The sequence below is a fragment of the Sardina pilchardus genome, chromosome 14 (genome assembly GCF_963854185.1).
Source record: "Sardina pilchardus chromosome 14, fSarPil1.1, whole genome shotgun sequence".
Taxonomy (NCBI): Eukaryota; Metazoa; Chordata; class Actinopteri; order Clupeiformes; family Clupeidae; genus Sardina; species Sardina pilchardus.
The window spans coordinates 18,089,148-18,113,966 of NC_085007.1; the positions used below are offsets into that span (position 1 = coordinate 18,089,148).

General features: G+C 40.4%; 4 protein-coding genes across 4 annotated transcripts; 2 read left to right on the forward strand and 2 right to left on the reverse strand.

Annotated features, from left to right (window-relative positions):
* Positions 1–3,400: 3,400 nt before the first annotated feature.
* On the reverse strand, positions 3,401–7,442 carry isl1b (ISL LIM homeobox 1b). The gene is made up of 5 exons (XM_062554879.1): positions 7,415–7,442; positions 4,875–5,064; positions 4,258–4,505; positions 3,876–4,156; positions 3,401–3,505 (listed from the first exon to the last, which is right to left on the reverse strand). The coding sequence occupies exons 1-5, from the start codon at positions 7,440–7,442 to the stop codon at positions 3,401–3,403; spliced, it is 852 nt and encodes a 283-aa protein (XP_062410863.1).
* Positions 7,443–7,450: 8 nt separating this feature from the next.
* Positions 7,451–12,672, forward strand: golph3b (golgi phosphoprotein 3b). Its single transcript, XM_062554161.1, has 4 exons — positions 7,451–7,831; positions 8,772–8,903; positions 9,719–9,833; positions 10,176–12,672. Exons 1-4 carry the CDS (start codon positions 7,625–7,627, stop codon positions 10,598–10,600), a joined length of 879 nt encoding a protein of 292 aa, XP_062410145.1. The 5' UTR covers positions 7,451–7,624; the 3' UTR covers positions 10,601–12,672.
* A 213-nt stretch (positions 12,673–12,885) lies between these two features.
* pmaip1 (phorbol-12-myristate-13-acetate-induced protein 1) lies at positions 12,886–13,777 on the reverse strand. Its single transcript, XM_062554494.1, has 2 exons — positions 13,573–13,777; positions 12,886–13,465 (listed from the first exon to the last, which is right to left on the reverse strand). The coding sequence occupies exons 1-2, from the start codon at positions 13,667–13,669 to the stop codon at positions 13,344–13,346; spliced, it is 219 nt and encodes a 72-aa protein (XP_062410478.1). The 5' UTR covers positions 13,670–13,777; the 3' UTR covers positions 12,886–13,343.
* A 6,355-nt stretch (positions 13,778–20,132) lies between these two features.
* sub1a (SUB1 regulator of transcription a) lies at positions 20,133–23,646 on the forward strand. Its single transcript, XM_062555038.1, has 5 exons — positions 20,133–20,284; positions 21,071–21,146; positions 22,137–22,262; positions 22,363–22,471; positions 23,264–23,646. Exons 2-5 carry the CDS (start codon positions 21,078–21,080, stop codon positions 23,341–23,343), a joined length of 384 nt encoding a protein of 127 aa, XP_062411022.1. The 5' UTR covers positions 20,133–20,284; positions 21,071–21,077; the 3' UTR covers positions 23,344–23,646.
* Positions 23,647–24,819: the final 1,173 nt, after the last annotated feature.

Genomic DNA, 24,819 nt, shown 5'->3' on the forward strand with positions numbered 1-24,819 from the left:
GGTCCTGTAATTTGTTGTTTTGGACTCTGTCTCTTGATTTGGAAAAAAAAATGCCCTTTCATGCCCTTTATGCTTTTGTGTTTCACCCTTTGCTTTTGTTTATGTCAAGTACATTGAATCAACCCTGTGTATGAAATGTGCTATATAAATAAAGTTGCCTTACCTTACATTTAGACCCTATCATCATTCACAGAAATGGAGCTTATCAACTTCATAGTTTGTACGTTCAACTTTGGAAAAAAAAGATCTGATGTATATATTGACAGGATCTAATCACAAATCTTTCGAAAGAAGTGGGTGGGATGGATAGGTGTCTTTCTCCCAGTATCTAAGATCCTTGTTAGCACATGATAAGAAGTCTGAGTAAACTTGCCAGTAGCAGTGGTGTCTGAAGTTGTAACCTGACACACCGTCTCCTGCTAACAACAGCATCTGTTTTGTTTGCAGTGTCCTCATTCATGCTTTTGTGCAGCATGAGTCCAACAGGTTGAAGTCAGGTGAGCAGCCTTTGTTCCGGGCTTCAGAATGTGGGACACTCTTTTGAAACACGTCAATGCCCTTTCTGCAAATAAGCTGTCAAACGTATCAATAACAGTTACTGCAGGTAATCGGATTGCTGAGTGGCAAAGATCTGACCTCTGGTAGTAGTCGGAGCTTGCTTATCATTAGTTTACATTTGGCAATCTGGTTGAGAGAGACAAAGAGAACTGTGTTTTGAGTGTCAGGGTGTATCAAGGCGGTGTTTGTCATGCATATTTAAAAGTGAGTCATTTTATATCAGTTCATGTACAAACATCTCTAATGGACAATGCTGGCTTAATAACCTGCTATTATGTAGCGAGGTTATCGCATTAGCTTGTTTTTGTTCATTTCTATTCACGTCTATACCTCAGATACCCTCAGTGCACCATTGAAGCTGCAAGAAGCTGGAGTTTACACTGCAATTTACCCAGATCATGTCATCACCTATAACCATAATGGGAAGGGGGAACTAGAAGGGAAATAATTATCCCGTCCAGGAACAGGCTGTGCCTCTACAATGTCTATAGCAAGTATCAGTTACCCCAAGAAAGACATGCAAGACTTTGAAAAGAAGCCATTTTTTAAAAGCACTTGCGAATTGATTCAAAGCCGTAGCCATTGAATCCAAATTGGGGGGGGGGGGGGGGTAATGTTCCTGCCAGTTTCTGCCATTATATGCACAGATTAGCAGATTCACAAACACATGGAGTGATATGTTTATAGGTTTTCTTTTAAACAATAATGTCTAATAATACTCATTTCTGTTGACTTGGTTGTGCAACATCTTCATGTGCTTTCAGGGTATGCCTTTGCGTGGCTATATTACCATTGTTATCCTAATCATGAAATGCATTCAGAACAACCTAAAGAGAGGAGTAGGGGGCTACAATGACAGACTGTGTGCAGTAACAGAAGGTTGATGTATCTCCAATTCTAGGGAGTTTTTCCTTGCCCCTGTTACTCATGGGCTCTCTTTGAATGTCTAACACTCTGTAAAGCGCCTTGAGACATGTGTAATGTATTGGCGCTCTATAAGCAACATTAAATTGAAATTAAATTGAAATTGAATTGAAATTAAATTGATGAGTAGATGAGCAAGAAATTACTTATCTAGTTTAAAACTGCATGCATTCATAATCTACAGTATGTGCCTGATTTTCTACACCTGTGGAGAAGGGACCCGATGAAACCCATGAATACAATGTATTCTAGTTAACATTGGTTTGTAGTAGCTAGTAAAACATCACAGTTGACCTTAAAAAGTGCACTGATCAAATGCTACGGGAGAGGAAGGGCGGAGAGAGAAGACAGGACGCAATTACTCACAAAATATGAACATCTATCGACTTTTCCATAAAAGCGATGGCTCAAGAGAGTATTTTATGTCAAGTCAAGTCAATACAAAACACTTTCTCTGTTAGCATACCATTTTCCAGTTTGTAACATTTTGAGCATTTTTTAAATATTGTGTGTGTGTGTGTGTGTGTGTGTGTGTGTGTGTGTGTGTGTGTGTGTGTGGGGGGGGGGGGGGGGTATAATGATAACAGGCTTGACTTGACTACTGAAGAAGTATGGGTAAAGACAAATTGAATATAATATTGTATTTGACATGGTACCATTTCCAAGTACAACCCTGATTATTCTGTTTCAATATAAACCAACAGAATCCATACAGTATATTGTTATCCGTGATAAAATCCATATGATTTCTATTTATGTTTCTCTTGCTTCCTTCCTTCTCTTTTTAACAAACAACATACTTTATTTAATGTTCCAAGACACAGAAGTCACACAATTTTGAGAACCTCTATCTGGGATTGGACAATTTCAATATGTACTACTACAAGACAAACATAACATATGATCATGATGAGAAGTGTACAGCTGGTGTGATATCAGAATAGCCAGGTCTCTGCATGACATGAGGAGTCTGCAGTGTGTCTGTCCACACGTTAACGATAGCCTCAGTCTGTGGGGACATCTGACATAGCTTTAACCTCTGTACAGATGTGATCTTGGTTGCTGATTTTAAGACCTTTGTTTCCTGAGTTCATGTTCCATTTTGGTTAATGTTGTTTTGTCCAATAAAGCCGCTTAGTTTTGAGGCAGTCAAGCCTATTCCAAATTACAGAAATGCATGCCTGAATGAGTTTTGTGGCTATTTAATTAATTGAATTCATCTAGTTCAAGTTCAAAAGGATGTTAAACTGAACTGGGATTAGTGCCCTTTGTTCACTCTATATGGCCCACTCCATGAAGAGACTAAGGACAGTGCTGTACATTATTATAGAAGTTACAATGGTTAACATATACAATACAATGCAACAATAGTATAAATATCTGCCAAATATGCTCTATATCACAATGAAAAGTACAAGAATAAATACTGAAGTACATTTAAATAAATATCTGTCTATAAAAGCCTCTGAAAACTATGAGGCAAACCTGACATGAACACACACTGGACAGAAAAGTTAGCACTCTTCCCTGTGCTTAAAATACATTATTTTTCTATATTATCTAATCAAATGCTGACGCTAGGGCAATACTGACATCAGTCCACAAAAACAGTTACACCAAAAACTTCATAATACAAAATAAAACATCTGAAAGAGATTAACTGGGACACCTTGTCACCTGGTCACAAGAGTTATTTAGTGCCATGACAGATACAAATAACATTAACATTACAATAGACTATTCGTATTATTTTTAAGATCCACTGCCATGAGGTGGTGGGATACCATTGTTTGTTCCAGATTTTTTTTTTTCCTGAGAAGAGAGGCTTTTGCTAAGCTTGAAGCAAAGACTGCTGTTTCTATTTCTTTTCATGTTAGAAAGAAGTCAGAAATATTGATAGTGCTAGCAGACGGCAGGTTTAATGGATTGCACTGGAGACTGGACTGGAAACCAGACTGCTGCAGGGAGTCTCCAACAGTTGAGAGGACAATGACTTGGAATCTGCCTCCCCTGAGGAAGATGTCTGACAAACACAGCAGGGAAGTCAGCGTTAACTTTTTATTGTTATTTTCTCCATATCATATCTAAGCAGGAGTATGGAGATGTCTTATCTAAAACTCACCACCAACCAGTCGTCACAATCAGTGTGTAGTGTCAGCTCATTCATAATTTTCCAGGATTGCTGAAACCTCAGGAAGTCCATCGGACTGTCAGGACAAAGTGTCTCCAATGTCTTCTCTGTTTTGATCTAGACAAAGACAATACAAAGTATAGCCTAAAACAGAGGCTGTAGATCTAACTATTCCCTTCGCCAAAAACTCCACAGCTTATAACCATCTTAAAGATGTATTTAAACATTGTAATTGTAAGTCCTTTTGTCGATGAGGTCTCACCTTTTGTGTGATCTGTATCGGAGTTTGGTGTGGGTGTGTGCTTCGTTTCTTGTCTTTGCACCTCTTGTTCTGGAACCAAACTCGGATGACCCTGGAGCTCAGGCCAGTCATCTCCACTAACTGCTCCTTCACCAGGGCGTCTGGTCGGGGATTAGCGCTGTAGCAGGTCTGAAGCATGTGCAATTGTTTTTTGCTGAGGACGGTCCTCACCCGTGTGGTCCTCTGCAGTGGTGTTGGGGTGCGCTTGAGTGACCCCACGTCCAGATGGGACAATTCGTCCTCTGATAAGAAAATTAATAAATGTGTGATTCAAGGCTCGCTTATTTTTCCTGACTAAAAATATATGATATATTTGTCAAAGCTATCTTAATATTAATTCTACCCTTAGCATTGGAAATGTTTTCTGGGGTATGCCCGTTGAGGTCTCCGGTCGCCGTTTCAAACACATCATGATCGGCGGTGCACAGCAGGTGTCCATCTCGCATGTGAAACTCGTCTCCGGGGAGCAAGTGACAGTTGCAACTTTCACACCGAAAGCAATCAAAGTGGTAGATCTTCTTGCAAGTCCTCATCACCAAGTCATCTTTGCTGAACACTTTTTTACATTTTCCGCAATTAATTCCGTATAACCTGTGTACATAAACATCATCACATGTATTATTTTGAGAGACCTATAAAACTGCCACATCTATCTGAGAAACTTATTTTGCTCTGAGGGAGTCCTAAACATAAAAATAAGTCACTGTAGCCCACTGTTAACCGTATGTATCTATTATAACAATGTATCTTAACTGCAACACGTGTCCAATGCGCCAAATTACGCACAACCCTAAAATACATTGTTGGGCAAAACTTGTAATCGTTACTCACAAACTGACTCAAGAATTGTTGTGCCCATTAAAAAAAATGTCTGTGTCTGGCAGTATAGCCAGATTAATTTATTCATTCATGTCATTCCATCACAAGGTATAGCAAAACAGAAAGTAAGCCTATACGCACCTGTAGTAGTCTTCTTTACAGAGAGTTCTGCCATCCTTTACAAAGCAGGTACCTGCCTCGTCCAAAGACTTCTTACATTCAGCGCACTTTAAACATGCCGCATGCCACTCCATATCCGGGGATACCCGCAAGAAGAAACGGTCAAGAATTCGATGTCCACATCCCGCACATGAGGAAATTAGTGCACTTTCTACAAAATGCATTACAAAGGAACACAAATGATCAAAGTCCTGTGCTCCTGCTAAATGGCTGTTAGTCCCCATGTGCCAATTACTTCAAAGTGTTTTAACCCTATCAATAAAAGAGCAAGAAAACAAGGCAAAATCTGTTTGGTTTTTGTTGTTGTAGTAGTTGTTTTTCACTTGTTTTATCACTTTATTTTTGTACACAAATAGTCGACATTAGATAATAACACCGTTTAATCTAACCGTTTAAGGCTATATGTTTCTTTGTTGGCAGAACAAGAGACTCACCCCATTTTAACGTTGTTTTCTGAGGGTAATCCATACTGTTAATTCGAATTTAGTAAGACTTCAATTTATTTCTCTCCTTCTCCCAGAATGAGAGGCTGTAATACGCCCGGCATATGCGTCACGCTGGCACAGAGGTGTGTTTTCAATTGTGCTGCTGGACATTTGCAGTGTGGAAACGCCAATTAAGTGGTACCGTCACTGCTGTTGGAAGAGCGCTGGTGCGTGAGAATGTCTCTGCTGTATTTATCTCATTGCTCAGGCGATTAAATATCTTTGAGTTAAACATCTTTGAGTTTTACTTCCTTAGTCTGCAACAGTTGCCTACTTTTCTATTGTGCTTACCATGTCTGTTGAAATTAGTCTCTCTCTCTCTCTCTCTCTCTCTCTCTCTACAGGTGCATTTACACATGAGAGATTTAACTCTTAACCCGATTTTATACTCTGAATGGAAATCTGTGCTGATTGTGCCTGCTTCTGATAAGAGTTTGCCACACATGTGAGTATTTGTGTGGCAAATACAAGGTGCATGGCTAGATGAGGCAATGAGGTTAATAAGTTACTGTTCCTTAACTTCACCACCTTGTGTGGTCAGGGCATACAATCTTCTGGTAGGGTTAGTCTAGATTTATCACTAAAACATGCAGGCTAACCCATTTTAATTCAGGCCTATCAGATAGCGTTACCAGGTGATCACAGAAGATGCATTTGTTCTTACATCCAATAGGCTATTGTTTATTATTACATTTTTGAATTGTGCTGTTTGTTAGCATATAGGTGAAGCTTGAGGATAACTTGGGAAATATGATTAACCTAACTTACTGAAAAGCTGAAATTGTTCAGGTTTTTGTCGTTTTTGAGGAGTCCTTGCTTGTGTTTTGCACATGAAACTGCATTGCATTGAACTTCATAACAACTGCAATCATTTGTCCCCAGCTGCTGTTATCTTCTGGAACGAGCCCTTGATTAATCAAGGTAAAATTAAAGCATAGGCTTAATGCTGCAGGCTGATCACCCATCATACAGCCTGGTGCTAGCTTGCAGTATGTTTTAGTGTTATCTTCTGCAGTTACACTAATGCAAATGTCTGAATATAAGATATTATATATGACAGCAGCCCATGTAGCCTATGTTTGAAACAAAATATGGATCACAGCTTCAGGTGATTCAGCTAGGGTTCTCACAAAAACAAAAATAACTGTTCACATTACTCCAATTCTTAAATCTCTGCTCTGGCTTCCAGTAAGTCACAGAATTAATGGACTTTAAAGCACTACTGGTTGTTTATAAATCAGTAAATGGACCAGGGCCTAAATACCTATCAGACATATTTGAGCAGTAGGCTACACACCTTCTCGTCCTCTCAGGTCTCAGGGGGAAAACCTGTTAGTAAAACCTGCTGGTATACTAAACATGGTGAAGCTGCTTTTAGCTGCTATGCGGCTCAGCTCTGGAACCAACTTCCAGATTTCATTTAAAAAGGCCCCAGCAGCCAGTTTTAAATCTAGACTTAAGACCAAACTGTTCTCAGATGCTTTCTGCTAACTGTTCTGAGTTCTGTATATCTTTTAGCTCCACCTTGAGTCTTTTATGTTTTCTTGTTAATTATTATTTAAATGCTTTTATCTTCATTGCTTTCTTTTTATGCCTTCTTGTTAATTCTTCATTTTTAAATTATTTTACATTGATTTATGCTTTCTTTTTATGTTTTTTTTTTTTTTTGTCATGATCTTATTTGTAATTACTCTTTGCCCATCTGCTTTTATCTGCTATAACTGTTTGGTTTTGTTAATGTAGGCCTAAAGCACATTGAATTACCTCTATGAAATGTGCTAGCTAGGCTATAAATAAACTTGACTTGACTGGATTCAATTCAGTTATTACATTCAATAAAACTGGCCTAAATGTTTCTAGTACGTTAGGCCTATAGCCTATGTATGAGATCTTAGGCTAAGCCTAATATTCACGTTCGAATTACAATGAGCTATTTAAAGACACATCATACTTTGCAGCATTATTCTTCACTTTATTGCACATTGACAGTCCATCACAGCTTGGCATATGGGATACCATCTCTGTCGTCATCATTCTCCGCCATATTGTTAGAGGAAATCGAGGAGGAAAGTGCCTGGGAGGCAACAGCTCTCGAATGCCTGACTATCCACGTCAACAAGGACTTTTTCGATGTCTTAGCTTTCTAATTCATTGGCATATATATGCACATGCTATTCTAAAGGTGATTTAGTGGTTGTAGTCGCTGTTGTGGCCTATCCATAGATCATGACTTCCTTAACACAGAGAAGCTCAGGCCTTGTGCAAAGACGGACCGAGGCCTCGCGAAATGCAGCCGCCGATAAGGAGCGAGGAATTGGGGAAGACGACGAGTCTCGTCGTGAAGAAGAGGAGGAAGATGACAAGGGAGATTCAAAAGAAACTCGTCTTACATTGATGGAAGAAGTTTTGCTTTTGGGATTGAAGGACCGAGAGGTATGATACCGTTTTACTATGACAAGGATACTAGCTAGCTATGCTAACTGTTTGCCTGCTAATCGGTTTAGTGGAATCTTCTCTGGGCACTGCGGCTATCCTTATTGCCAACGTTAGCTGGCTAGGGACGAAGCCAAGTGAATGTGGCTTTGGTGATGGATAAACTATGTAACCAGTTGATCTAGGTTTGCAAGCTAAATGTAGCAACGTCCCTGTTTTCCATGTATCCTAATTTTAATGGTTAAATCAGTAACGTTAGCAGCTACATTCTTAAACCAGCTGAAGTGAGCTGTTGTTGTATGTGTATTATTGATTTAGCTAGCCAGTCAACTAGTCTAATGTTACATAGAAAACAAAAACGTGTGAAATCTATTTACAAATGTAACCAGCTAACAGAACACATTATTCTTCGCTTGCAAAATATGCGTTATCGTCATTATAGACATTACATTTAGACTACATTATATTCGTAATGGAACTGTTGTCAGTATGTTTGATTAAAGTATAATGTAAAACACAGTGGACTGAGTTTAACGTTAAACCTCACAACTTAACGTTAAAGCCTCTCACCCGACCTTTCTTCGTTCTGCCCAAGTGACCCAGCTTACTACATGGCCATGTCATTAGACCCAAAGCGTCATTAGTGCAAATACATTGCACTTGTGAATAGTCTGCGATTTGAATTGTAAGCTGTAACATTTTCAGGCATTATTACGTCCCTGCTTGCTCATTATTTAGCTTTTACCCTGAACTTGGGCAGGTCTTGGGAGTTTGCTGGTAACCTCGCTTATGGTCTTAAAAGCATTAAGCATTAATTGACATTATTCAGTCAATTAAATACTTTGCTGGCGATTTATCCAACACTTACACTGTTGTAATAAAGATAAAGATATTTTTTACTGCAACTTGGGTATGTGAGAGTTGGCTTTCTTGACCGCAGGGCTACACATCATTCTGGAATGACTGCATTTCCTCTGGGCTTCGTGGCTGCATGCTTATAGAGCTGGCTCTGAGAGGACGGTTACATCTGGAGCCCTGTGGCATTAGGAGGAAAAGCCTGCTGGCAAGAAAGGTAAGAGACTGTGTGCGCGTGTGTGTGGACACATGTGAGAGAAATGATAAAGCAATGCAAGCATGAAAGTTGGGGCCTAGCTTAAGGCCTATCCATCTACACTCTGGCAACCAGATGTTCCAACTACAGCTGTTTTAAGATCTTGAAAGTGGGGGTGGGGTTTGGGGGGTGAGACCAGGGGTGGAGGAATTGTCAGGAATGCTCTGAGCTGTGAACCCAGTGAAGTATCACAAGGTGTTGCCAGACAGATTTTTATGGTCTAATTGCATGGTATTAGGAGGAACAGTTCAATCAAAGCAATCAAGGAGTTCCCTATGTCATAGAAGGCCATGGCCGTTCTATTACATGAATTGGCTTTTGTTTGTTGTGCACATATAAGTTCTGTATCGGTTAGTATGCTAAAGTTCAATTATTCGTTGTGCATTGTATGTTTTTAATGTATCATATATAGCCCTCAAGGTTTATTTGCCAAATTGTGTCACTGCACTGCGGCCTGAAATCTTATGTTACCATAATATGATCTATTTTGAAAAATTCCTTGTTCGACCCTCATGACCGGTCACAATCAAATCGATGGTGGTCAAATGGTAATTTCGTGGTCTTATTTTTTGTTTGTAAGATATGTGTAAACACAGTTGTGCAGAACATTGTTTGGATGTTTGTTAATGTTTGGTAATGTTTTTTTTTTTTAAATTTGCTTAGGGAATGCAGAAATGCGTCATCACACAGACCTTTGACAGACAGAAAGACCGCATGTTCTATCTTTTTGTGTGTTGGGTAGCAAACCATAACAGCTCCCCTTAAACTCTTGCCAGGTCATCTTTAAGTCCGATGCACCAACGGGGGATATGTTACTGGACGAGGCTCTGAAGCACGTCAAAGAGACTCAGCCTCCTGAGACAGTCCAGAGTTGGATTGAGCTGCTGAGCGGTGAGTAAGGGTGTGGTTTGCATGGCAAACGAATATTCAAATGATTGTACAACTTTTGTGCAGACTGTCTTTAAGCCCGTAAAGCCTATCAGGAGATAGCAGACATTCAAATGTAGGCACTTGGCAGTTTCAAAGCGGAACAAAATAAGATATAACCTAGACATGCAATCAATCAGTTGGTCTTCATGTGTGCAAAATGAGTTAGTGGCAAGGGCAAGGTCATTGATATACAGATTGAAACTAAGTGTTCTAAAGTAGAGTTTCCTTAGTTTTGGGCACACTGATGCATGCTTGGCTGTTTATCTGGCATAATTGTTTCACCTGTCACCTTATGTCTCACAGGTGAGACGTGGAATCCATTAAAGCTGCACTTTCAGCTGCGGAATGTGCGCGAACGTCTAGCTAAGAACCTGGTGGAGAAGGGCGTGCTCACCACCGAGAAGCAGAACTTCCTGCTGTTCGACATGACCACGCACCCGCTCACCAACAGCACCATCAAGCAACGTCTGGTGCGCAAGGTGCAGGAGTCCGTGCTCGATCGGTGGGTGAACGAGCCGCAGCGCATGGACAGGCGGATGCTGGCGCTCATCTTCCTAGCCCACTCGTCTGACGTGCTGGAGAACGCCTTCGCACCCCTCCTGGACGAGCAGTACGACCTGGCCATGAAGAGGGTGCGGCTGCTGCTGGACCTTGACCCCGAAGGTGAAGCCGCCAAGTCGGGGGCCAACGAGCTGCTTTGGGCCGTCGTGGCTGCCTTCACCAAATGAATTGTGGGAAAAAGGATGGGGGAGGGGGCGGGGTGTAGAGGAAAATGGTGGACATTTGTTTTTTAGCTCGCTCATGAAGACCGACACAGAAGGCTGTTGGCCCTGGAGCTCACTTCTGTAGCTACCATGTTTGGACTCTTGTTGTAAAGATGCTTAGGACGGTAATTAAGATAATAATAATAATGATGACACTGATGATCAGGGGGAAGGCTTTTCTTCTTTTTCTGGATATCAACTTGTTTCAGACCTTTTTTTTTCTTTTCTTTTTCTTTTTTTTGGGCCGCAAAACAAATACAGTTCACTGTGATGTTCTGTGTAATTTGAGCGCTGGTGTGGTTCCACCTGATCTCCTGTTAACACCTGAGAAGGAGTGCAACTCAGAGGGAGACCTGGAATCTTCCCTCAGTTTGTGCAATATCTAGTCTCACTCTTCACCAGGGAGGAAAAACAACACAAGAAAAAAAAAAGAACAGAACTCGAGCCTGCTATAAGTACCCTTAAAGCCTACATTTCTGTTGTGTGTGTGTGAACCTAAGGACTAAAAGAAAATGCCTTCAGGCTATTGGCCAGGGTGATCAGTGTCCCCTGCTCTCCAGTTGCGCTAATAAATACTAACGTCTGCCACTCATTGGACTCATCTGACTGAGACTCACTTTTAACCAGTCAAATAGGAGATAGGGGGCGGTCTTGTACGGTATGGATATCAAAAGAATAAAGGGAAACAAGAGTAACTGTGGAAAGTCTGGCAGCCGATTTCTGTATGCCTTTGCTCTTGATATCAATGTTGATCAGCCACCTGGTTTGTGCATAGTATCACAGTTTAATGTGAAAGACATTCCCCTTGACAGGCCCCATAGATTGGATTGGGCTTGAGTGTAGGTCTGTTTAGTGGTTGTAGGTAGACAGTAATTCCCCCTAAGATTCCCCCTATGTGAGAAATGTGAACTACAGTAGTAGGACGACCGTTTTGCATAAGAACATTATGGTGGGCAGGTTTGTCACGGGTTGTGTACAAACACTGGTATCGGTGATGATACGATAAGAATGTTTGCGTGTAGGATATTTGTATGCAAAGGTGTAATATGTAGCTTGAACTACGTAATCTCATAGTATATTCCTCTCGGATTTGCCCTCTTCAAACGTTTTCCAATGCCATTTAACAGGTTTTTTAGGGTTTGTGACGCAAGATCCAAATCTTGGAAAATACTTTTGCTGTTTATTGTCATAAGCCTGAAAGAAGTCAGTTAAAAGCCCTTACCAAATTTAACGCCCAGTCTACCTATCAATTTTATTGTTTGTCTTGGCCATGTTGTCTGCTGGTGTGGACAAACAACTCTGACCTCAGTCTCTCATAGAGATTGGTCCATGTTCCCATGTGCTCTCCCTGGATCCTTCCTCAGCTTGCTTTCAGATACTTCTACTCATTTGTTAAGCAAGTGGAGCTTGCCTTTTTTCGGGGATAAATAGCAAAATTGCTCTCCTTACAATAAGCAAACTAACTGGGGGGGTTGCTGGGATGTATTCGAGATGGGTACAAGTTGTATTATTGTGTCCCAGCACAGCAGATACTCACCCTCTCACACTAATACTTCATGAGGCCTCGCTAAACAAACAAGGACACCACGCCTAACTTTTTTGCTGGAACGTGACGCATTTTTTTTTTTAAGTTTGGTATTTGTTTTAAATAATTTCACCACCTCTGTTTCTCTTTTTGTCATGTAAAGTCATTTCTATTTCTGAAAGCTTGTATTACATTAATTCCCTTGTAATTTTTTTGTTTTTAATTGTCTCTTTTTGGTTTTCCTGTTTCTTTTGGCTTTGGACATCTTTTCTGGCTAATTGGTTCCCTCTTCAGTGGTTGTGTTCTGTGGGCGAGTAGACGAAGTTTGATTGGGTTGGGGTGGGGCACTTCTTATTTTCTTTGGGGTGAGCAGGGGTCATACCTGTAGGTGTACTGTTGTTCGAAACACTTCATAAATGTAAATGTATTTCAGAGACTTCATGAAAGGGATCCTGATTTGTACACTTGCTTTTTACCACATAATAAAAGAAGATCTTTTAAGTGCCTGAAATGATGTTATGGTAGTCTTCCCCTGTTTACCTGCCAATTTAGTGCCTTTCACATGGTTTGAAGAAGCATGTCTAGACTATATAACTTACTTGTAAATGAGAAATATCACGTGCTAAAACAATATGACAATAAAATGTTAATATCACATTCAAGACCACGTTGGACCTGGATGGTCCTCTAGCTGTAGACACATCACAATGGGACTGAATTAGCATATCATTGTTTGTTTATTTAGAGAAAATGCAAATGCATTTCTAACACATAAAAACATGTGATGCAAATGTATTAGCTTTCGACCATAAATTGCTATTTACATGTCTTAAATATTCACATTTGTCGCAGTAGAGTCAACAGTCAACTCCACTGACCGGCCCACTTATCTCTCAAGAGTTCAGTTCAAGGCTCCCCAAACTTGCTGCTGGTTTTGAAGTGACCTGGCTGCTCAGTAGGACAGCGGGTAAGTGAAGTTTCCCGCGAAGAGCCAGACCCATTTTCGAAAATGGTCCTTTGGTTAGGTTTGGCATGCTTTCACTGCAGTTGTTCCACCGCATAACCGGTAACTCCGTCCAGCGCACGACCGTCGATCTCTGAACGGGCCAGCAGCGAGAGGACATGCCGTTGCATGTACCTAGCCTGTCACGTCAGCTGCACTTCCATCGATGCCATTCAGTCTCACTTGATTTTGGCACCCTGTCTGTAATTCCTTATTAGTATATCCAAAAGCTTGTACTTCCAGTCAAGAAGATCGCCTATCTTCCGCAGCTGATGGGCACACTCAAGGATAGCAGTTTCCTCTGAAAAGATAAGGCAAAATCATATTATTTAACAACTGGGTCGAAGTTAACAGCAAATTATCAGGTGAAAGAAACACGTCATGGTTATGTCAAGTAAAAAGTGTTACCTTTGCTTGACATCGTTGAAAGTGTTGTTCGGTGTTTGTTCCTTAGAAGTAAAACTGCGAGTGGTTTGGTTTCTTTGTTGTAAACAGTGAGCTTCATGTGATTCAGCGTTGTATAGCTTCGCAGGGAGGAAGAGAATAAGCTATAGTTAGAAGTCCACCCAGTTAAATAGCCCGTGTGACGTATCGAGGAATCCCCGTCACGTCACATCTGCCTGCGTCTTGTTTACGGAGACCATCTTGTTATACTACAGTGGACATAATTCGATTGATTAGACGTCCTCTTCAGGATTTGCACACTTACATAATCGAGCCGTAAAAGTGCTCGTGGGCTGTTAGTTTTGTGCCTTGGAGAACGTTGAGAAATTGAAGCCATTTGGAATTCGAAGGCGGCCAAACCTCGATAAGCATCTGGGGCCTTGATACAGCCAAAATTGACCAGAAGTCAGGCCACCTTATTTAGGCTGGGCTATGTACAAATCTGATCTAGTTTTCTGAATAAGCTAAGCCAAGCTAATATATTACATTGTATGGGGTCTAAATCCACACATAGGCTATTCATAATATTAATGTCAGAATGATCTATGGTTTTTTTTGTACTTTAAGGGTTAACATTTTCAATGCTTGCTATCACATGGTCTTCTGTACTTTCCCATGTAGTGACATGTTCAGACTTGTTGAGTAGCTTCAGTGCATAGTGAATAGCCTGTTGGTGGCAGATGAAATTGCAGTAGGCCTAGCCAATGACACGCCTACATTACCCCCACCTCTGTGTATGTTTTTGAAATAACAGAGGATAGTTTGTAACACTGTCTTTATCATTTTATTATCTTATCTTTTTGACACAGTGTATTTTACAACTTGATGTTCATACTGCACCTATGTCCTTCTGTGTTGTTTTTAAGCCAATACACAATATGACAAATAGATGTTAGGTGTAGCTTGTGTGGTTTTCTTGTCATAACAAGTAGGCATATGTAAATAAAACATGCATAAAAGCAAAATAGTATGTTTTTTGGGTTACACTTTATTTTAATGTGTCACTGTTACAGTGCACCTACTGTACCTAATTTGATAACCATTCTTAGCTCCAGTCAAGGCCTCATTGTCCTCAGTGTACAGTACATGTAACAGCTGCACTGCTACACCTTTGTTACTATTTGATACAGTGGAATAAACCTGTTAAGCGTACCAGTTAATTTGACTGGAGCTCAGAATGGTTTGTATATTAAATCTATCATGACCAGATTTACCCCATCCAGCAGGTCTCAGGTCAGCCCTTTGCCTCTGATGAAAAGTTTAGGCAAATTGGCAAAGTTTTGTAAAAGCACTCAGTATTACAATGTAACAACTATATACTAGGTACCCACAAATACATAATTCAAGTACAATGATAGTACCTGATAGTACATGTTGTTACACGGGTAGGTACACTGTAACAGTGACACATTAAAATAAAGTGTTACCGTTTTTTGCATATTGCATGTGGGCTTTTTGAATAATTTTAAATCATATGCCCTGAAGAAAGCCACATGCCGCTACGCGTGGGCTTTTTAAATCAGTCCATATAGGACATGTCCTTAATTCAATAAAGACATTTTAACTAAGGAGTGCCTTGGTCTGAGAAAAAACTAGTTATATTTACAGAAAAAATGTAAACAGAACCATTAACAGCTCTTACTGAAGCCTACTATATTGTATAAAATTACTGAATTTGTTAGACTGCAGAGGAGTGTTGAGATTAAGAAACATCATAATATTTTATGTAGGGTAATTAGTCCTTAGAGACGTCAAATAGGATGTCCAACTTCCTAAAGAACAACCTGATAACACAACAACAGACAACTCTAGATAATGGGACATGTGGTTGGCGTCCAAAGGTTATTAAACATCATCACATGCCCCGTCTCTCTAGGTCAACTTTGCAGCTGGACTTGTTTTTGACCCAACTCCTCCGTAAATGTAGGCTATTTGTCTTACATAAAATTGTTGATGATGAATTCAACAGATTCTGTTCAGGGTTTCCCCCAGAAAATTTGTCAGTTAAGGTGGTGTCTGTCCAGGGGAAGGGGGCGTCGCCGTAGCGTCCCTGCCGCATCGCCGCCACTGCCCTACGATGGGAAGGGGGGGGGGGGGGGGGGGGGGGGGTTAAGACCCTTGGTTTAACTGTAGAGTGACAACGACCGAGTCTTTTAGGAAGCAAGTCTGAGTCGAAACCGAGTCTTAAAGGAGTCAAGGCCGCATCAAGACCAACCAAAGAAAGGGGTTTTCATAATTTATATCACCAAGGATCATATAACAGTTCAATTCCCAAAGGGTAGAGAGGGGATTGTTGGCTACAGGAGCAGTCTAGCACACACTTGTCTAAATAACTTCTTTTCTGATTTACTTGAAGACAAGGAGGTCAGCTGAAGTAAAAATTTAGTAGGCTGTCAGCATTTCATTAATGTTGAAAATGTTGAATTTTGACACTAATGACAGCAATATACCAGGATTTCACATTCATTGTATCAGATGTAATTGTATCAGCAACCAATTAAACATCATTAACACAATTTAGACAATATTATACCTTAAAAGTGTAAGTTTACAACTCCAATACAGGGCCTTTTGTATCTTTCAAAACCTTTACACTGCTCAGCATAGCACCATAGGATATATTTTAAAGCCAGTCAATATTATAATATTCTATTAAAACCAAGAATATTTGTAATGGTGGATATTTTAGAATATACCATGAAATAAAGATGAAACTGTATGAAAATGTAACATTGCGACTGTATGGTAAAGTTAGTGAATTGTGATTTAGTAGCCTAAAGCTGCAATTCTTTGATTGAAGCTGTATATTGTGCGTGCCTGTTGCTCAAGAGAGCCGGAACGTTTTTAATGCTTTTTAAAACATAATTAGCGAGATCGTACCGCATTGAACGCTAATATTTTGTCACTAGCAACCAAATCTGTCATCTGTCAAATAGCCTACAGTTGCATGTTCAGCTCTGAACAAAAACACTCAGGAGTTATTTCAGCAAAACCGAACCCGTCCCGCCCGGTCGGGATGAATGAAACTGGCATGGGAGACAAGAAGCTACAGTTGAAGTTTAAACTAGCCTGTGTAAACCTCAGACAATTTCAGTATTTTACAACACGTGAATGAATAGCCGTCACAAGTTGTTGTTAGCTGTAGGCTAGATGGCACAAGTGTTTGTCACAACAAATTACAAGATGCAGTGGGCTATGCATTCATAGTAGACGAGTGATAAAAAAAAAAAAGATAAAGCGCTCAAAAGTGTTATGCCATTCATCTCATACATTTGGTAGATTCACCGGAGAACCATTCCTGTGAGAGTCGTCAAATCTAGCTAGGTTTAGGCTATTTGTGTTCGCAGTCACTCTGAGATATGCGTGGCAGTGGCACCTGATATCAAATACTCATGCTGAATGAGCGCGTCGCCTGTGCGCATAGGCCAACTCGATTTGAAAAAGTTTCTTTTTTTTATGCGTTCTACAGAGAAGGGAGACTAGCGGCTACGGTTTGGAATGGCAGGGAGAAAACATGACAGAGTAATACGGCGAATATCACTATACATAATATATTTATTTATTGAAGACGCTAGTTAAGGCGGCAGCCCTGTGTTGTTAAGGCGGCCGCCTTAGCAGGAAAGCGCTGCGGGAAACCCTGCTGTTTGTTAGACTCTTTCAGCTCAAGATATGATCCAAGTCTTTGGAAATGAAGACTTTGCACCATGAACAGCCATGCACCCAGAAAAAGGTCAAAAGGCCATGATTTTGCACAAGACCACTGGCTTCTTAACAACTGCCCCAGGCCTACTAGTGTACTTGCCAACAAGGTGAACCCTGAAATATTGAGTACTCCAAATTAATGAGGTGTTAATGAGGGTGCTGAATCCATTCCTGACCATTTCAAAATTCAAAATGGCGAATTTAACAAGGGGTGGTCACTTTCCTGGGTTTGGACTCTGTTTTGGCATGACGTCTTCTGCAGAATTCAGTGGGCCGGCACATGTACAGTTCTGAGGGAGCAGAAGAAAGAGTGAGCCCACTGTCACAGAACGGTCACTAGCTTGCAGAAGGCAGAAGATCCCAGCCTCCTTTGCCTGTTGATATAAGAGGCATCCACTGTGATAGTGGTCCTGAGGATGACATGCTGACCCTGGCAAGAAAGCTGAGCAGAGCAGCCCTCAACTCCAAGATGTTGATGTGCGGGGACACCCGGACACCAGATCAGACTCTGTTGATGCCACAGTCTGTTGCAGTGCACATCATCTGTGTGAATACCTGGTCCAATAGCTCGTCTCTCCTTGATGTTGTCTGGATCACTCCACCAGCGCTGGTCTCTGTGAAGCCTCTGAGTAACCACCATCTTGGTATGTGGTTGAGGGTGCAAACTCAGCAGACACCTCTGTATGGGCCATATGTGAATGAGGGCAAGGGGTGGCTCCTGTATAGTCGAGCAGAGCCCTCAATTGACTGCGGCCAAAAGTGTCAGAGGCCTAGTTGTGATAAAAGTAGATGCCAATTAGACACATTTTACTCAAAAGAACAACTCATATTCTATTGTAGCGACCGTCTGTCAATCATCAGAGTGCCCGCGCTATGTACAGTATAACACACGCATTATGCACACTGATGGTTGGCAGCCTGGTGAGAGAGGGTGGACCCTCCAGGGGATACGCGACCGGTTGAGGAAGTGCTCGCTCCTCTGGTTCTGGGTCAGACATGGGCCAGGGTGTTCTAATGCCTGTTTTTTTTAAGCTTGCCTAAAATAGGAGATAACTACTGGTAAGCACCAACATTTCTGTGAGACATTACACTATCAATGCAGACCACCCCAATAGATTTAAGTGAAACATTCACACCATAATCATGGCTATGTACTTTTTAAATTGTTTTTATTAATATGGATTGAGACAGTAATCCTTCTAAAACCTTCATTTCATCCGTCTTTATATAACGGTAACCAGTTGGTGCAGTGACTGTATGCTTGGTAAGTAACCTGTCAGACATACAGTGGGTATAGTAAGTATTCACACCCATGCTAAAGTTGACTAAAAAGAGGAATATAAAATCAGCTTTTGAGAATTGATTGTAATGCCTTAATTCAAAAAATGAGTAAAAATCTAACCACTAAGGACACTAATTTTCTTTGTGATTGAAGAATGTATCGTAAATAGATAAATGTTCTTCCTTAAATACAGGTTGCATAAGTATTCAATCCCTTTGTTAAATTCCCATAGGAGCAGGAGGATTTTTTATATGTTTTTATTTTTAAAGGCCAGCTATTTCATGGATCCAGGATATTATGCATCCTGATAAAGTTCCCTTGGCCTTTGGAATTAAAATAGCCCCACATCATCACATACCCTTCACCATAGATAGAGATTGGCATGGTGCTTTTTCCAGTTAGCCTATTAGCCTGTTTGATTTGCATTGAGCTCAATGAGCATCAAACAGGCTAATTGGCTAACTGTAAAAAGCACCATGCCAATCTCTAGATATGGTGAAGGGTATGTGATGATGTGGGGCTATTTTAATTCCAAAGGCCAAGGGAACTTTATCAGGATGCATAATATCCTGGATCCATGAAATAGCTGGCCTTTAAAAATAAAAACATATAAAAAATCCTCCTGCTCCTATGGGAATTTAACATAGGGGTTGAATACTTATGCAACCTGTATTTAAGGAAGAACATTTATCTATTTACGATACATTCTTCAATCACAAAGAAAATTAGTGTCCTTAGCGGTTTGATTTTTACTCATTTTTTGAATTAAGGCATTACAATCAATTCTCAAAAGATGATTTTATATTCCTCTTTTTAGTCAACTTTAGCATGGGTGTGAATACTTACTATACCCACTGTATGTGCTAGTGAAATTAGCGCCCTGGGGTTTTATGTCACTTGCTAGCATAATCCCCTCCCATTCTGTGTTGCTGTGAATTGTTGGTGGTTTGAGTCCAAGTGAAGGGCTGAGGTAGGCTATATGGTTTTATGGAGGTCACACATTCAGCAGTTATTCCACCTGCAGAGGTAACTAGCAGCAATGACACAGGTCCATGACAGTATTTTACAGCAAAAAGCACAAGCAGAATAAATGTTGTTTCTTTACTAATTACTTATTAAAATGTTGAACTGACTTAATAATAACTGAAATGTAACATGTAGGCCTATCGAAAATCGCCCCAGATTAAACCAATCCAAAATCATTGAAAATGTCAGAAATGGATTCAACATCTTTAACTCCTGAAACCAATCCAGTATTGTAAAAAAAATAATGGCTTTAAAAGCTTCTGATATGTTGATAATGCTAATTTATGCAAATTGTCCAACAACTGTAGCCTGGTCTAGATTTCTAGGCTACAACAATTGGCCATTTAGCAATGATCAGTTTCTGTATTCTGGGGACCCATAATATAGCCTATATATCTAACATTTCCAGGTCCCCATTGCTGTAGGCCTACTGTTTAGAATTCAAGTGTTGCCATTTGGTTTACTAACTTGCCTGTTAGTTATGCAGGCTACTTTGTTTCACTTTGCAAGAGTGCCATTGAAACTGTGAAGTACTTGCGAGACATAACCACCTTTGCTATCAGGCAGGCTCCGCGCGCACATTCAGTAAGCTCGTGACTACCCTCCTAGAAATACTTTGCCCGCTCGCGAGGAGCTCCTGCCAGTAACATTTACTTACAGCAGCACGTAAGTAGCCACCATGAGTTAAGCAGGAAATTCGAGTTTTGCATAGTTATACGTGCTGATGCACATAAAGCGACGACAATAATATGTTTTAATATAGTTTTGTGCAGCATTCGTATTTTTCAGGGCCTTGTTAGCATGTCGCTAACATCTCCATTTACTCACAACTTAGCTGGTTAGCATCCCCATAGCACAGAGAGTGGTGGTTTAATGCAAGGGCAACATTTCTTGTGTTTTGCTAGTGAATTCCTTAGACGTGGTCAGTTAATTTGGCATTTAGAGTAGCAATGGCAAGTAGCACAGGAAATAATGGCCTGAGCAAAATGCGATTGATAATTTATGAATTAGAGTAGGCTATGTAACTCATTGGTCAACAGTACATTTCAGCGATGTGCGCGCTGGGACCCGCGTATAATGTGTCACTCCACCTGATGGTGATAATGATCTGAGTCTGACCTGTTTCTGAAATCGGTCTGGTTAGCTGTTTTCACTATTCTTACCTTGCAACTTTGTAACATGTTACATATTGACTTACCGCCATAATATGGAATGATAGCGCCATATCTCTTCCCTAGCCACCAGTAGCCTACCTCGTTTATCTCATGCATAACGCTAATAACTAATCTAATGCTATTATTGCATGGCGCTTCTTATTTTCCAAGCGAGATACTTTTAATCATGCTGTGTTTCTCTGATGCGTACAACAACAATGGACATGCAAGAAATGTGAGCTTTGCATGAGTTTTGCAGTTTTATGTCTAACATCTTTTTTGGTTGTTTACCATGCAGGAACAGAATGCCCAAGTCAAAGGAATTGTTGTCTTCATCCTCTGGCAGTGACTCTGATAGTGAAGTTGACACTAAGGTATTTGACTCAGACTACCTACGTGTTGTGTGTGTGCCTACTGTATACAGTAGTTCTGTTTCCCCTATTTAATCAATTTTAAAACACCCTCAACCTGAACAACCTTTAGATGTGCTTTTTGTAACATTCACTTTGAGTCAAGACCTGTTAAATAAATGTGGTGTGATATGTGAGAGGTTCCTGACCATAGAGTTAAACTCGTTCTCAAGTACTACTTGGCAAGATGGTTTGACTGAAAGGCCTTTCCACCAGAGCCATACAAAAATGAAAGATGCTTGCTTGAGGATCGGCATAATGCCTGTTTCTATAGTGTCAGCCAGACACACACATAAGTGATCTAAAATGTTAACAGGAGGAGAAATCTCACCATTATACCACGACAGCATGGGATTTCACAAAAGAATGTAAACCTTGCTGATCTGTGGAGCAATTAACTCCCAGCCACTCTGAGCCAATTTGCAGGTATCTATTGCTGAACCACTGATGTAGCTGTTAGTGTTATTGACTTGATTCTAGACTTGATTCTATTTGGGGTGACTCTCATTGCAGGCATACTGCCTGTACTCTTAGCAACATAATTTCAGATCATTATTCCTGTGTTGTGTTATTGATTTCTCCGGTAATTAGCATGTAGTAAGCTGTGCAACAGGCACCAGTCCACTCAATACTATCCACTTTCGTGCAAGATCACATTTCTCCTCATTCCTCTAGGGCTGTTGAACAATTGATAATTGGTAAACAAGCTCTACGTAAGAGAATAATGGATTATAGGCTGAAGCAGAACTGCCAGGCAGGTGTGTTTCTAGTACCTTTACTGAAATTGAGTTGCAAATACAGCCAAGATGTGCGTACACGGATTGGTGGGTGTGGAGGACATCTCCCTCCATTAAAAAAAAAACACAACAACTGTCTTTATTGATTCAGTGATGAAACCTTCTAACATTGAGGGCTAAATGTTGGGAATTTACGTGTGATGTCTGTGTGTCAAAGGCTAAGAGGAAGAGGGCAGTGACTCCAGAGAAGCCGGCGAAGAAGCAGAAGGGTGGGGAGAGCTCCAGAGTGGGCGGTGCATCCAAAAGCAGCAGCAGCAGTAACAAAGATGACAACATGTTTCAGGTAAGAGTGCATTTATATCACCAGGTTTCCCAGTCACCAGTCATATAGGTCCTATATTCTAGCCTAATTCCTTTTTTTTGTGTCTTGTTCTATCAAGTAGATTGGAAAGATGAGGTATGTGAGTGTTCGGAACTTCAAAGGCAAAGTTTTGATCGACATCCGTGAGTACTGGATAGACCAGGAGGGAGAGATGAAACCTGGGAGGAAAGGTAAATTAATATTCTGGGTGTTTCCATGGCAGCTAACATGCATGTGATGGCTTCAGGGTTAACAGCTGTGCAGAAATAACCATATTTTTTACTCTTTTCCTTATTAAGAATAAGTCGTCACAGGTCACCTTGTGTGGTATATTAACATGTCTTTTTTAAAGGGAAAAAATAATTAAAATCTAATTGAAGTACTTGTGAGAAAAACTGTCCCTTGGGCTCTTTCGGGGTTCCAGTATTAGCAAGTACCATTTTGAGTAGCTGTATCAACCAATAAGTAAGTATCCAAAGAGATAAGCATACAGTACCTGCTTGCATGAGTACTCTGCATTTTGGTAATCAAGGATTCTGGATCCTCGGTGGTTCATGAAAGCCGTTGGTGCATAGAGCTCCCAGAGTAGGCATTAGCAGATACATTACGAGGAGCTTCTCTTGGCAGTAGCTAGCGCATGTACACAAATGAGCTCTCGGCAGCGTATCATCTGACAGTGGAGAGCCATTTCCCAGCACACTTATTTCAGCCAGTGTGGCATATATCTTTGAAAACAAAAACATCAATTACTTTGGTTCACATACTTCGAGGCCTTTTTGGGAAATCTTCCAGGAGTTATATGTTATGGACATTATCATGTGACAGTTTTAGAAGACAAAAGCCGTTGCTGATTTTGTATGTAGTACTACTAGCATCTTGTTAGTAGCTTGAATGTAGTTTTGGCAGTTGATAGTCAAGTCACTTCTTCTCTTCTCTTCTCTTCTCTTCTCCTCTCTTCTCTTCTCTTCTCTCCTTGCATCTAGGCATTTCCCTGAATCCAGAACAGTGGAGCCAGCTGAAAGAGCAAATCTCTGAGATTGACGATGCTGTGAGGAGGACATAAGATGTCTGCTTACTTCAGATGCCTGGCATAATGTTCCTTTTATAACTCCTTAAAAAAAACTTTTTTCCATTATGGTTTCATATGTTTTTTATAAACGAAGACCCATTTTTAAATAATGACCAGGACCACATTGTGTATATTTTTAGCTCAGTGTTTTGTTTATTCAAGCTGTTTGTTGCAACTTTCATTGTATATCATGATTGTTAATCGTTAAAAGTACCTGTATGGTAGATTTGGGGTGGGCTTCATAGGGTTTCATTGGGTTGGGTTAGAACCAATAAAACCAATAGAGGTTTTACCGAGTTCATGTGATTTGTGGTTTCTATTGAGAGTCTACATCATATTTTGTTTTGAATTGTGTAATACATTTTCATGTGTCTTGTGTCATATATTTGTATGTAAAATGGCAAATTACATATTGCACTGCAAAAAAGAAGTCCTTTACAAAAGCCCTATTCTTAAGTGTTACTGCTTTGCAACTCTAGGTGGTGCTACATCCAAATGTTTTGTGTTGCATAGGGTTGTACGATTTGGAGAACGGCATGCTCTTGTTTTGAGAAATTTTGAAATTTGCAGTTTTTTCCTTGAAAGTTTGTGAAAATGAGTTTTTATAGATGACGACATGCACTGACATCATCTCTAGGAGAAGAGCATGAAAATCATGACAATAAGTTTGTTCACAATGTGACTGATATAGTCAGTGGAAGACTTGAGTAACGCTATGGTGCACAGGGTGGACATGAGGTGAGTGATGTCTCAACATTGTGAATGAGACGGGATGTCCACTTTTTACAATAGTTTAATGAAATATAATCAGAAACTTACAGAGCAGAAGTAGGCTAAGCCACTACCTGTTCATGCAGGCTATGTTCACACACACACACACACACACACACACACACTTAAGCAAGGTTTACACACTTCATGTCACTGATTAATAACAGTTCTCCGGGTTCTGTAAAGGGCATGGTGTTGGAGTGACCTGTAATGCCATATATAGTAACAAATGGTTACTCACTTTCTGACTACCAATAGGCCTATGTGGCCTGCTTCAGATATGTACAAGAATAAAGTCTGAAATTCTTCTGTCTTGGAAAGTGCTATTTCCAGACACTGAATTCTGTTTATACTGGCCTGCTGTCTGCAAGCATGCAACAGTATATGCCAAATTCTTGAAGGGTGGGCAAGAATGCAATTTTAAGCGACATAACACCAACACAAAGCGAAGACGTCAGCATTCATATAACCCTTTTATTACAGAATTGGTTGGTCCGAACCATTAAATCCCCTTTTATATTTCGGCCATATAGCCTAGTCTAGTTTCTCATTTGATTCAGTTGGTCTAAGTTTCCTTGTGGAATCAATCATTGTAAATGAATAGTTTTATTATAGGCAAAGCCTAACAACTTCAATATGACCATTCAGGTTGATCCATGTTATTGTAAATGCAGATCAACACACGCCCACATTGCTATG

Excerpts from the sequence above, each read along its gene's own strand:
- isl1b (XM_062554879.1), bottom strand. The coding sequence starts at position 7,442 with ATGGCGGAGAATGATGACGACAGAGATG. Across the intron at positions 4,506-4,874 it reads TGTAAAGAAGACTACTACAG|GTTATACGGAATTAATTGCG; the intron begins GTGCGTATAGGC and ends TTATGTACACAG. Across the intron at positions 4,157-4,257 it reads AAACATTTCCAATGCTAAGG|AGGACGAATTGTCCCATCTG; the intron begins GTAGAATTAATA and ends TTTTCTTATCAG.
- golph3b (XM_062554161.1), top strand. The coding sequence starts at position 7,625 with ATGACTTCCTTAACACAGAGAAGCTCAGGCCTTGTGCAAAGACGGACC. Across the intron at positions 8,904-9,718 it reads AAAGCCTGCTGGCAAGAAAG|GTCATCTTTAAGTCCGATGC; the intron begins GTAAGAGACTGT and ends AACTCTTGCCAG. Across the intron at positions 9,834-10,175 it reads TTGGATTGAGCTGCTGAGCG|GTGAGACGTGGAATCCATTA; the intron begins GTGAGTAAGGGT and ends TATGTCTCACAG.
- pmaip1 (XM_062554494.1), bottom strand. The coding sequence starts at position 13,669 with ATGAAGCTCACTGTTTACAACAAAGAAACCAAACCACTCGCAGTTTTA. Across the intron at positions 13,466-13,572 it reads TTCAACGATGTCAAGCAAAG|AGGAAACTGCTATCCTTGAG; the intron begins GTAACACTTTTT and ends TTATCTTTTCAG.
- sub1a (XM_062555038.1), top strand. The coding sequence starts at position 21,078 with ATGCCCAAGTCAAAGGAATTGTTGTCTTCATCCTCTGGCAGTGACTCT. Across the intron at positions 21,147-22,136 it reads ATAGTGAAGTTGACACTAAG|GCTAAGAGGAAGAGGGCAGT; the intron begins GTATTTGACTCA and ends TGTGTGTCAAAG. Across the intron at positions 22,263-22,362 it reads AAGATGACAACATGTTTCAG|ATTGGAAAGATGAGGTATGT; the intron begins GTAAGAGTGCAT and ends TCTATCAAGTAG.